This window comes from Alexandromys fortis, unplaced genomic scaffold (genome assembly GCF_014885135.2).
Source record: "Alexandromys fortis isolate MF-2015 unplaced genomic scaffold, M_Fortis_MF-2015_v1.1 scaffold_44, whole genome shotgun sequence".
NCBI lineage: Eukaryota > Metazoa > Chordata > Mammalia > Rodentia > Cricetidae > Alexandromys > Alexandromys fortis.
The window spans coordinates 2,456,501-2,469,329 of record NW_026067921.1 but is presented as its reverse complement, the minus strand read 5'-3'; the positions used below and the strand labels follow the sequence as shown (position 1 = coordinate 2,469,329).

The window sequence follows — 12,829 nt, the reverse complement described above, 5'->3', positions numbered from 1 at the left end:
ACCTCCTCCCCACTGACTCACCAGCCACGGCACAAGGCACTGACTAAGGCATCCTGAGAGGTGGCTGCCGGCCTGGAGGAGGCGAGGGTGGCACATGCCACAGGGATGCATCGGGCTGCAAGCCAGACAGGCTCTGATGAGTAACTGTGCATTCTTTCTGCTGGGCTTGTTGCCACGGGGAATGGCAAGTGACTGTCTCCCTTCTCCCATTCCCCGAATCTGCTGTACCCCTGTGATTCTGGAAACTAGAAGGGAGGTAAGGGGCTGAGCCAAAATCTGGGAACAGGATGCAGGGGATCCAGAACGGATCTGCCTAGCAAGAGCTTCAGGAATGGGAACAGACCATGGTTCAGGCACTCTTGTGCAACTGTTCCAACCTAGATTCGTGGAGCAAAGGCAGACAACACATACAGGGACTCCTCAGGCCATGGTGGGGAAGGTAATTCCATCCACCAACACAGGTGCCTGCTTCCTCGGCCTCAGGAGGCTCATCTGCCTCCACCTCTACTTCTAAAGTCCCCTTCCCTCCTGAAGCCTTTCTATTGCCAAGGTAAACAACAGGTGTCCTCCTGAGATTCCACAAGGCTCCCCAAGAATAAGCCCATGGTTGACCTCCCAATGTCTCGGGACACAGGATTTGACAGCCAGAAGTTGGCACGTAGTTTCGTAGCCTACGAGGAGTTTTAGTTAGGAGTGGAGGGGTTAGTAGCCTAAATTGCGGTTTTAAGGCCCTCTGTTTTGCTCCTTTTATTTCTGAATGTGTCTTGTGTCCTTCAATGGTAAGGAAGGATGAATTCCCCCCAGGGAACAATCCAGAAAGAACCAAGAGTGGCTTTCCTGACAGAGAACTGGAAGGAAAACTATTCTCCCTGAGCCACTTTCCTCTCCTGGAGTTGGGCTGGGATGAGATCCTGCCTGCCCTCTCAGCTGCGGCCTGGCATCCAACCCCAACCCTAAGAGGGATCAGTGTGGGCAGGGCAGTCATTATCACTGGGACCCTCCCCTTCCACCCACTTGCCTCACCTATCCAGTGAGGGAGGGCAAAATGGGGTCTGGTTCCCTCCCGCCTTCCAGTCCCCACTCTCCTCCAGGTACCCTAAAGCCCCCAACATCCTTGCCCACAGAGAGCAAGAAAATGCTAGCAGGCCCATAAGGTGAAGTGTTGAACATTTCGCTCAGGCTGGCCTGAAATCTGCAATTCTTCTGCCTCAGCCTCCCGATAGCTGGGATCACAGGTATGTAGCGGATATCAGCATCCTGCAGCTGCAGAGGGGACATGTGGGGATGGGCAGGGCTGAAAAACAAAGCTCCACAGGCTTAACATTCACATCTAAGATTTGAGGATACCACCTCAAGAGCTGATAAGACTCCACTGCTCTTTAGGGGCCCAAGGCCTGAGAGGAGGGTACTGGGGGCCACATGGAGAGGAGAACCAAATTCCAAGCTCACAGTGTTTCCCTGAAGTCCTGAAGCTGAAGCTTTGGAACTACTTACTGAACAGCTCCCTCCTCTGACATCCCCACATCTGGAGAAGGAACGGCCTGGCCTGTGTCCAGGTAGCCCATTCTCTATCAGTAATCAGAAACTGCAGGCAACGCCCCCTGCTTCCTCTTATCTCTATGTGTAAAAGAGGCCTGGCTCAGAATCGGGGACTCATAAAGTAGCGGGAGAGAGCAAGGGAGGCGCTGTGGACAGATGAAGGGGAGGAGGGGCAGAAATGGGGGGAGGCCAGAGGTCGCTGCCAGACTTTTCTGTAACCAACCTCAAGACCACGCTCACATCCCTAGTTTCCCTCGTTATAGGTTGGGAAGGCCAGCGAGTCCTCGGGAAATTCCCGCGCCCCTGCTGGCCAGAAAGTGCCAGGAGACGGACCTCCTTCAAGCGGAGCGCACACTCCTCTTCGAGTGCAGGGACACGCGGCTCTCTCCATCTCAGCATCGAGTTCCGCCCCTCCTCCCTCCTTCTATCCCACCGCGCCATCAATCCCCGTCCACACACACACCACCACCACCATCACCTTCTCACTGTCACCACTCGAGCCCTCGGAAAGGAGACCAGCCGTCTGCACTGGTTCCCTAATAAGTCGCGCGAAGAGAGCTGAGCCCTATGCATCCGAGCTCGAAAGACAAGCAAGCGTAGGAGGGAGTGCAGTCTCAGATCACCCGGCCGGCGCGATCTTAGAAACGCAGCGTGGGGCATTAACACCCTGGTCCTAGTTCCTGGGGACCTCAGACTCCGGGAGGAAGGGTCCGTGGGCAGTCTGGGCCCGCAAACAGGTACAAGTTTCGGTTCTGAAACCTCGACTCCGCGTTCCTCGCGAGCAGCGCGGGCCGAAACGAATCCACCCTTGAGTGCACCCTGTGAAGGGCCACAACGCCCTGCCTGGCCCTAGAGGGCATGGATGAACCCCGAGTCAGGGCTCCCCGACTCCGGCTAAGCTCCCCCGCTCCCCGGCTTCTCCCTTGTCACAGATGGCTCCAGCAGCGTGATCCGCCGGACCCCACTGGAACCCAGTGTGTAGCCCCGGAAAGCTGCGGCTCTTATCGTCCAGGAATCTGGGCTGCACGCGGGCGTGGGAACCAGAGAGGCGGCCGCTCCCCTCCACCCCCACCCGCTGGAGCAGACGACCGGAGGAGCACGCTGCCGGAGGCGGGGGTAGGGGGGCCGAGGGTGCGGCCTGTGTTGGGAGAGAAGGTGCAGGCGCGGGGAACGCTGGGCGGTGTCGAGCCCAGAGTCCCCGCAACGGAGCCGCTAGGACTAGGCGAGCTGCAGCTCCCGACGACGCACACCACTAGCGGGACTCCGCGTTCACGCCCCGGTGCGCCCAGGCTCCGCCTCCTACCTGCGCCGAGCCCCCGCCTCCGCCGCGCCATTGGGTAACCCTGCCGCCCGTCAGACGAGCCCCCGCCGCCCTTCCCGGGCCCGGAGCTGCTCCTCTTAGCGCCGGGGCCGGCGGCCCGCGCCACTCTACCGTGCTGGACCGGCCCCAGACCCCACAGCCGCTCCGGCCGCCTACGGCGGGCTCAGGGCGAACCATGCGCCCTTTGAGCGCACCGCCTGCCCGCTGGCTCTGCGTGCTGGCAGGAGCCCTCGCCTGCGTCCTCGGACCCGCGGTGAGTGTGCACCCCTCCACCGGGAGCCCCGGGAATAAGAGTGCTGCCGGGTCGGAGGATCTGGGGCCATCTGGCCATCGGGGGGCAGCAAGAGCGCGGTTCTCATCTTCTCTCTCCACCCGGGACTGGATCTAGCCCAGAGGCGTGGGAGCTCGATGGCACCGGGTCCCTCCCAGAGCAGCCTAGAGCGCTCACCTCGAGGCCATCCCAGGCAGCGGTGGAGAGGTTGAGGGCAAGAGGGAACCCCGGACTTGCTTTGTGAGGAGTGTCTGTGCGGATGCGTGGGGGAGGAGAGCAGTGGGCGGCGGGATCGGGTGAGATGGGAGATCCGGTAGAGTGTGAGGTGGGAAGGAGGCTGTGAGGGCTGGAAGCGTCTCTGGGTATTTTGTGAACTTGTGGAATATGAAGACAGAACAGCAAATGCACCATCCGTGTCTGTGGCCTCGATCTTATTGGTGACAGGACTCTCCTTCCGCTCTACCTCCTCTGACTGTAGGAAGGTGGGAATTGGTGGCAGGGAGAGGCATGTGCTGGGGTAAGCAGAGGGCCTTGCTCTGCCTCTGACCTCCTCTTCCTCCCACACAGATATGTGGGTGGGTATGATCCCGTGGCTGTGAATGGCTCACGCGGGCCACGGGACAGATGCTGGGTTACCTTCTCTGAGAGTAGGGAAGACCTCAAGACTCAGTCTGCCCATTTTACAGCAGGACAAAATGAGGCCACAGGAGCCATACCAGCCCTTGGCAGTCATACTTGGTTAGAGGTGATTGCCTTCCTCCCTTTGCTCCTGGCCTGTGGACAGTCTTTTCCCAGGTGGATTCTGGTCTGGAAACAGCAGGCAGCTTGGAGAAGGGTGGGGAATCTTGGTCACCTAGTGGGTTCTATCCCATGGTTACCTCCTTTACTGTAGCCTCCAGATTCAGGATGAGTCTGTTCCCACCCCGCCAGTGTCTGGCACACCTGGGAAAGTTCATGCCCTGGCTAAGGTGCAGCCCTCTGAGGATTGGCAGGCATTGTCCCCTTCCTCTAGCTCACAGTCCCATTTCCCAGACGCCAAGCTCTACATAACTCTGGTCCTCAGTGTCACCAGGCCACACACCAGCAACTCTCCAGCTCTCCTAGCCCTGGCTCCCTGCTTCTCCTGGTCATTTTGGATGAGTGAGGGGTCCTTGGGCCGCTGGAGGTCTCCAGGTGCCCTCCATCTAGACATAGCTTGAGCCCAGCCCTCCAACACCTTCCTTCCCATCTTCCCGGGTCTGATTCACTCAGCACCGACTCCGGTTCCTCCTCCTGTTTGCTTCTGATGGGGTCCCACACTGACCCCATCCTTTGGGTCCATGAGCCTCAGTCTCCCCTGAGCTGTTCTGCCCCTCAGGTGGCGTCAAACTCACTGTCCTCTCAAGCCAGATCAAGCCATGACCCACAAAAGAAGGGGAAGGAGCTTAGCGTGGTCTGGAGGAGGGTCCCAGTCCCTGCCTTGCTGTCCTTACTTGCTCCCTCCTGGAATGGGCACCCAATGTTCCTGCTCCAGCCGGACTTGGGGGGGATATGTTATCAGAGCCATAAAATGGCAGCTGCAGAGTTCACATTGAAGGCACAAAGCCTTATCACGCTGTTTATGGGGCCCTGCCTTGGCCTGGGAAGGGAAATCTTTGAACGGGGAAGCCAAAAAAAAAAAAAAAAAGGAAAGGAAAGAGAAGAAAACCTCCAGTGTGTTCCAGTGTGTCTCCAAAGAGGAAGTGAAGTATGTCCCAAGGCCTTCCATACCTCCTGCCCCCTTGGGCCGTAGACAGACTCCCAGTCTGAGGTCCTACCTTGCAAAAGTCTCCACTGCAGGAGCATGGCACAACCAGGGACCTGCATGGCAACCTGCATGGCACTGCCTCTTAGAACTGAGGGACAGGGCTGCTGTGACAGACAGACAGACGGGGAAACCCCCTTGGAAGAAGCAAGGCAATGCCCTGAAGTTTGGCTCCATGGCCGACTTTCTTCAGCTGCAAACTCTGAACACAGGCTTTGCTCACCCGGCCCCAGAAGGTAGAGAGCACCCAGTCCCCAGTTTCCATTAGAACCTGGACGGGTGGATCGAAGGGCAAGGCTGGCTCCTCTGAACGTTCCGCGGACAGGTGGAAGCCACCTGCTTCCGAAGGTCACACCTCACCAGTCCTATTGGCGGAAAGAATTCCCACAGCACTGAGCCCTTCTTGGCCACTACTACCAGCCTTTCCAGGGTCTTCCCACTACTGCCCAGGCCTCTGGCCTCAGCAGATCGTACTGTGAACTTCAGGAAATACGGTGGCTACTGGACCAGGCTACCTTGAGGAATAGAGGGACAACCTCAGTTATGCCTGCTCAGGACTCCCAGGGCCTCAGTGAAAGACAGGACTTGCTAGCGGTTTATGCCTCTGCATCCTGCAGTCTGGAAACCTAGCCTCCTCTGAGGCTTCTGTAGCTTGCATGGGGGTCACAGCTACAGAGCCTTAGACTCTGCCCTGCCCCCACTGCCATGGCTGGTTGGCTTGGGAAACATCTTTAATCTCCACAGAAGGATATGGTTTCCTCATCTCTGAAGAGAGAAGAGAACCCTTGGCCTAGTGTGGAGGAGAATTGGAAAGGCCAGACTGGGTTGGAGCTAGCCCCACTCGCTAGCTGGGGCCTGATCTTCTCTGAGCCACAGGTCTCAGGTGAGAGAGGTGGCTGGGTGTCCAGACAGCCCTGTGTGAACTCTGAAGGAAAAAAAGGTAGTCAAGATGTTGTGTGGCCCATGTGACAGATAGGTCATCCCTGCTCCTTGATCTCTGAGCTTGAACCTTTATCCAACCAAGGCAGGGAAGATCTGTGGAGTGGGTGGCGTGTCCTCATGAGGTGTCTTCAGGAGGTGACAAGGCCTCTCAGAGGAGGCGGGACATCAATCCAGGTTGTGTTACCCCACCAGCACAAGGCCTCTCCCCAGCCACCCTCCCGCCATCAGCACCCCCTTCACTGTGGCTGCTTGGGTCACGGGTGAGGGTTGTAAGCTGGGGACTGAAATGAGCCTTTGCCTTTCTCAGCCTCTCAGACTTTGCCCTTCCCTTTGCAGTCCCGGCATGGTACGTGGGAGCCGTGATGCCTGGAAACTCTCTCCTGCTTCTCAGCAGGGCCTGCAGAGAAGAGTTTCATCTGTTCACTACATGGACAGGTTTTGGGGTGTTTTTTTATAATTTTACTGTAAAATGATTCAAACATAAAGATATGTTTGAATATTATGATATTTGATATCATATATCATATATTTGAATATTTATGATAAAGCCATAAGTGGTGGCTCATGCCTATAATTCCAGCACTCAGACTGAGGCAGAAGGGCAGAGTTCAAGAGCAGCCTGGGTGAGAACTTGCCTCAAACAAATAAATGCATGAACGCACAAACGAATGAATATAAGATTAGCATAATAAGGGACTGGACAAGTGGCTCCATTGTCGCACTGCGCAGTGTGTGGGTTCGTGCGGGTCTGTGAAGTGAAGACTCACAGACACATTGAGAATGAACTTAGCCTTTGTGGCTGCAGGAACTCAGTCTCCGTGGACTGCGGCATTTTTATTTTTCCCTGTGTTTACACCTTAGCTAGTTGATTTCTGAAATATCTCTAAAGGAACTGAACAAAGCTCCCAAAAATACAATGCCAAGTGTGAATGCCTGGTTCATGAGGTACCATGGTTTTAGGGTTTCCTCTAACCAAGTTTCAGACAAGGTTCCCATAGGACAACAAAAGGTGTCTGTAGCACAAAGGATGGATTAGGAGCTGGGTGCTGACTCCAGAGCTAGGCCAGGTATGGCCCAGGAGGGGTTCATGGCTAGCGAGGGTTCCTTGCTAACCCTCCCGGCGCCCGGCTCAGCAGGATTCTCTCTGTTACACTCAGTGGCCAGGGGCAGCACACTGGTTTGTGCAGAGGACCCATATTGGTACACTCACAACCACCCGTAGCTCCAGTTCCAGGGCATCCAACACCCTTGTGTGCCCTCCTTGGGTGCCTACAGATATGTGATGTGCATACAGACGCTAAGATACACACACATACACATAAAAAATTTTAATCTTTGTAAAAGGACAGTATAATGAACATACAAATATTCCTCAGGTTTGACATGGAGTCACTTCAGTGTTTAAATTTTACATCACTTGTTTATTTTGGCTAAAGTATATTTAAGTCAATTAGAAGGGTTGTCCTATTGCAGTGGTTCCTCTGCCTGACTGATGGGGTCAGACAGTCAGCTGGCAGGCATTTGGGGTAAGAGTGAGGTGCCTTGGCAGTGAGCACGGGCAGGACCGCCCTCTATGCAGTCTGTCTTATGTGGTTGAAGGTACTAAGATCCGCATCTCTCAGGAAGCGCCTCCTCCTAGCCACCTTCAAAACAAGTTCTTCCTGCAAAACAGGGCACTGGAGGAGGGGAAGATTCCACGGGCTGCCATCTGTAAGTTGAAGACTTGCAGCCTCGGGCTCCTTGAGTAGCTGGTGTTCAGCATTCTGCAGGGAGTATCGAAACCAGCAGCACCCACAGACCCGGGGTCCTCTTCACCAGCGGTATCCAGGACAACAGAGGGTTAAAGTGAATATGTACAAACAAGAGACAGCCTGTGTGTGTGTGAGAGAGAGAGAGGGGGGGGGGGGGTGTGTGTGTGTGTGTGAGAGAGAGAGAGAGAGAGAGAGAGAGAGAGAGAGAGAGAGAGAGAGAGAGAGAGAGAGTTTAAAATGAGCTGGGTATAGTGACACATACTTAGAATCTTAGCAGTTAGGGGGCAGAGGCAGGAGGATTGCCAGGAATATGGCTTCCAGTTTGGGATAATTGTAATTAAGCGGCCATATACACTGACAGAAAAGTTTGTGTGGAGCAGATATTTTGTTTTCTTGGGTAAATGCCTAGACTATAGCTAGCCAGATGTACACCACTGTACGAGGTGGCTTTTACGTGGGTGCTGAGCATCCACTGCAAACACATCACTGATGGGGGCATCCCTGCAACCTCCTGGAACCCCCAAAATGCAACTCTGCACCCTGATAGTTCATTTTCCTCCTCCTCCTCCTCCTCCTCCTCCTCCTCCTCCTCCTCCTCCTCCTCCTCCTCCTCCTCCTTCTCTCTCTCTCCCTCCCTCCCTCCTCCTTTTTTCACTCTCAAGAGTGCAGTTGTTCTCAAGAGGAGCCATGATTCATAAAATGTGGATTAGCCGAGAGGGAAGGTTCACGTTCCTGAGAAAGAGGCATGAAAATACGAGGAAGGGGAAAGAAATCAGACATGCATTATGCCAGGAGCAGGCCCAGCCTGGCATGGAACGGGGCTAGGACTTTTCTAATAACTGCCCCGTTTTCTTCAGTCCCCTGCTGTGAGGTGGTGTCCTTGACCTGTGAAGCCCGACATGATAGGCTGTGCCGTTGGGAACAAGAGTCTTTTGGGGGACAGGTGGCAGCTGGGGGGACTGTGAGGTAGACTGAGTCAGGAGAAGTGTGAACTTAATGTCTTTGCTATACTCATTGTGCAGATTTGCTTGGGTAAATCACCCAGTCACCCACCCGAGTAATGACCGGCAGTCTGATCTTGTGGTCTTCACAGGCTCTACTGCCTCCTCACCCCTGCTTCTTCCTCGGGGCTGTGGCTGTGCCCTGCTCTGCCCAATACCTGCAAATATTTTTTAATTAGAAAAATGTACAGCTCTGAAGTGACAGTTCAGCAAATTGGTGTGTGTGCGTGTCTCTGTGTGTGTCTCTGTGTCTCTGTGTGTGTGTCTGTGTCTCTGTAACTCTGTGTCTCTGTGTGTCTATGTCTCTGTAACTCTGTGTGTGTGTCTCTGTGTGTATCTGTGTCTCTGTATCTCTGTGTCTCTGTGTGTCTGTGTGTCTGTGTTGGTGTGTGTTGGTGTAGCAACCACACAGGTCAACTTGTTCACCTTCCTATTGGGGTTTCTCATGCCATCACCAACGAGATGAGCTCTTTAGTCCTCTGCAGAGCGTCTCCTCTCCCCAGGCTGCCATCATGTGATTGGGTTCAGGGGTGGGAAGACTTAAACAAATCTTAGTATGTGTGATGGTTTCTGTCTGGGGCTAATGCAATAGAGAAGATATTAAATGGGACTCCTCAGAGTGTCCTACCAACTACTGCCGATTCCTTACCTCTTCTGATGGTCCCAGATTCTGGAACAGGTCACAACAGCACAAATCATTCATAGTGATTCCTCGTACTTAGAATTCTGCAGACAGCACACTCTTCCTGACTTGGTCCAACTCTCTCAGTGGTTACCTGTCTCCCAAAACACTCTTGTTCCCCAGTATCCAGTCACCTATAATATGACAGGTCTTTGCAAAGTGTGTGTCCCCTGTCCTCATCCTCCTGAACCACATCTTTGAGGGTCTCGCCTAGCCCAGGAGTCAAAGCTCACACTTCAGAACTGGCCTTCAAGGCTCTTCCCAAGTCTATCCCTGCCTCCCTTCCATGACTCCTCACAGTCGCTACCCAAGACTTCCTGCAACCTCGAACATGGCGGTGCTTTTACCTCTCACGGCCTGGGTGTACCCTGGGATGCTGACTCCACCCCTGATTGTCAACTCTTTCCTCATTCTGTATAAACTTTCTCTGTGACCCACCCTGATACCCACTGTCCACCTAGATCCCACCCTAGAGCTTGTCCAGTGATCCTCAAACTTGGCTATATTTGTCTAGGGAATTTTCCAACGTCCACTATATGTCTGGAGTCCAGAAGGATAAAGAGGATGTTTAGAAAAAGGAAACAAATGAGAGAGGAAGTCCAAGGTCTGCCTGAATTCCTCAGCGATAAGGGCCAAAGGGAACTGCCCTGGATCTGTCCTCCCAAGGGCCGTGGTTGACCAGATGACCAAAGGCCAATCTCTGGCAAAGAACTGAGGTTACACAGACTAGGGTCAAAGACTTGGGTCCTATCTGAGGATGTGACTTACTGGGTGACCTCAGGTCCCTCTCTGGGTTACTATTTCCTCTACATTCTTCCAGACAAGGGTGTTTTATTCAACTAAACTTTGGCAAAGACAGTTTAGCTACTGGATACATACCTCTTCATGGTTCACAGCTGTCCAGGATTCCAGATCACCCTGGGAGATCCTGGATCCATGCCCTCTCCTCTCTCTGACTCAAAACCATGCTCGGAGGCAGAACTTCTGGAGGGGCAGTTGCATGGTGTCAGCCAGAATTTTATTAAAGAGTAGCAGGCAGAAGTGGCTAAGAACTAGGTGTCCCACAGTGACTCAAAAAAGAATGAATATCTGGAGAGATGGTTGTTAGTAACCTGTTTGCCTTGGAATATCGAAAGAGATGGCTATTGGTAACCTGTTTGTCTTCTAAGCACAAATACTTGAGTTAGATCCCTGGAGCTGATATTGAAAATAAAGGAAGAAACAGAGGGAATTAAAGAAGGAAGGGAGGGAGGGAAGGACGGAGGGAGGGAGGGAGAAAGGGAGGGAGGGAGGGAGGGACTTGAAATCTTAGTGCTGGGGGCTCCAAAACAGGTGGATTCCTGGGGCTTGCAAGCCAGCCAGTCCAGTTTGTTTGTTTGGCACATTCTAGGCCAGTGAGAACCCCTGTTTCAAAAAATAAGGTGGACTGTGTCTGAGGAACAACGCCGTGGGTTATCTCTAGCCTCTATGAACACATTTATATATTTGTGCATATGCATGTGCCCATATGCATGTGTGTGCGCACACACATACAAATATGGAACACCACTTGGAAATCTGTTTGGCCATTACTCTGGTTTAAGAAAACCCCAAAAGTGAGGGCCAGCCATTGTTCTGTCCTCAGACTGCAAGAATGGGCACCTTGGGTTCCTGAGATAGGAAAATTAACTAGCTAAACCATAAACAAAACTATTGGCTCTTGTTGTGGGAAGATGTGGTTTCAAACATAGCCTGCCTCCACTGTCAAGCAGCTCTGGATTTTCTCTGTCTCCATCCTGCCACTCCCCTCAGAGGCCTCATCTTCATGTTCTGTTTGTCAACAAGATTACCACAGAAGTCCCAGCCTCTGCTCCTTTGAGGTTTTTCCAATTCAGTGGGGAAAATTAAACCTACTTGCCTCCTAGCTTAATCCAAACTCCCAGGAGTGTGAGCCTTCTGGCTCAGAGAAGCCTGGTTTGGGCCAGGTGCCAGGCACTGAGGCCGGGAATGCTGGCTGCCTTAAATCTTGGTCACTCCAATCCTCGGCAAGAGGGTTCACTAGGAGCAGTGATGGGGCCGGGGTTCTCTAATGAGAATCTGGCACCAGAAGAAGGAAAAGTGATAGGGGATTCCCCTCTGTATGGTGTGACTACCATTGGTTAATAAAGAAACTGTGTCGGGCCTGCACAGGGAACAGATCTAGGTGGGGAAAACTAAACTGAATGCTGAGAGAAAGGAGACAGAGTCAGGAGAGGCCATGGAGCCACTGCCAGAGACAGATGTGTTGGAAACTTTGCTGGTAGGCCACAACCTCGTGGTGATGCACAGATTAATGGAAATGGGTTAAACTATGATGTAAGAGTTAGCAAATAAGAAACTAGAGCTGATGGGCCAAACAGTGATTTAAATAATATAGTTTCTGTGTGATTATTAAGGGGCTGGGCGGCTAGGAAACAAACAAGCGGCCTCATTACAGCAAATTGGCACCCAACATGGAGCCCAAACTCATGACCCTGAGATTAAGAGTCTCATGCTCTACCGACTGAGCTAGCCGGGCACCAACAAGCAACCTCCTTCAACAACAAAGCTTGTGAGGAGGCTTGTACACAGACACAGCAGGCAGCCACATGTCCCATCTTGCCTTCATGTCACAGCTCAGTGTGACAGAAGGCGAAAATGTGAGGAAAACCCTGAGAGTCGTGTGGATGAGGCCAAAACTCCAAAGGCATCCAGCTGTTGGCAGACTGGGCCTGGGAGGCCAAAACTCCAAAGGCATCCAGCTATTGGCAGACTGGGCCTGGGAGGGTACCAAGGAGAAGCTGTGTGCTCCTGAATGCAAGCAAGGTGGAACAGTTAGCTGGCCCACCCCAACTTCCTGACTACCCCACTCCCCACACCTGAGGATGAGCCAGTCACGGATCCCTAAGCCTTACCACTACAAGCCTTCTGGCTGAAAGAGGTGAGGCTTACGATCCCTAAGAGGACACATAGGTGCTGGGTCTCCCTGAAGCTGCCTTTTCTTTCAATGGTTCTGCCAAACAATGCTCCGTGGCAGCCCCGTGCTCCTTGTCAAGTTGAGCAGGACTCAGCAGCCTGTGTCTGGACTCCAGCTGACTGAGTACCTTTGTTCGGTATGTGAGGGACATGTGGAGGAGGCCGTCTTCCCATGGACCTGGACTAGGACAAACACAATGCTAGCTGGACCGTTGGTGGCCTGGGAAATGATGATGCTCACAGGAATGAGAAACCTATTGGGGTGAGAGGGACACAGTGGTCAAGACTCAGATTAGACCTCTCTCTTGATGGCAGTGGAGAGAGCCAGGCCGTCTGCGTGCTGAGTCGTCGCTGGTATTGACTCATTTAGACCACTGTTCGAGTTCTGTGTAGGTCAGTGTTGCAGGGTAGGGGTTCCTCTTGGAGGGATGAAGTAAATGAAGGCCCCGTGTCTATGTTGTTTTGCTAGGCTTCCGTCAACAGGGCTGAGTGAGGGGTGGAGTGGGGACTGACTGATGTCGATTCTCCATGCAGAGACTGAGTACAGGGTAAGAGCAATGAAAGGG

At 53.3% G+C, this 12,829-nt stretch overlaps 1 protein-coding gene across 2 annotated transcripts in view; it reads left to right on the top strand.

Moving 5' to 3' along the window:
- The first annotated feature begins 2,894 nt into the window (after positions 1 to 2,894).
- Vipr1 (vasoactive intestinal peptide receptor 1) overlaps positions 2,895 to 12,829 on the top strand; it is a 30,278-nt gene continuing 20,343 nt past the window's right edge. For both annotated transcript variants that reach the window (XM_050141557.1, XM_050141556.1), the window contains exon 1: positions 2,895 to 3,113. In XM_050141557.1, coding sequence (XP_049997514.1) covers positions 3,036 to 3,113 — 78 coding nt within the window. In that variant the 5' untranslated portion in view covers positions 2,895 to 3,035. The remainder of the gene's footprint in view (positions 3,114 to 12,829) is intronic.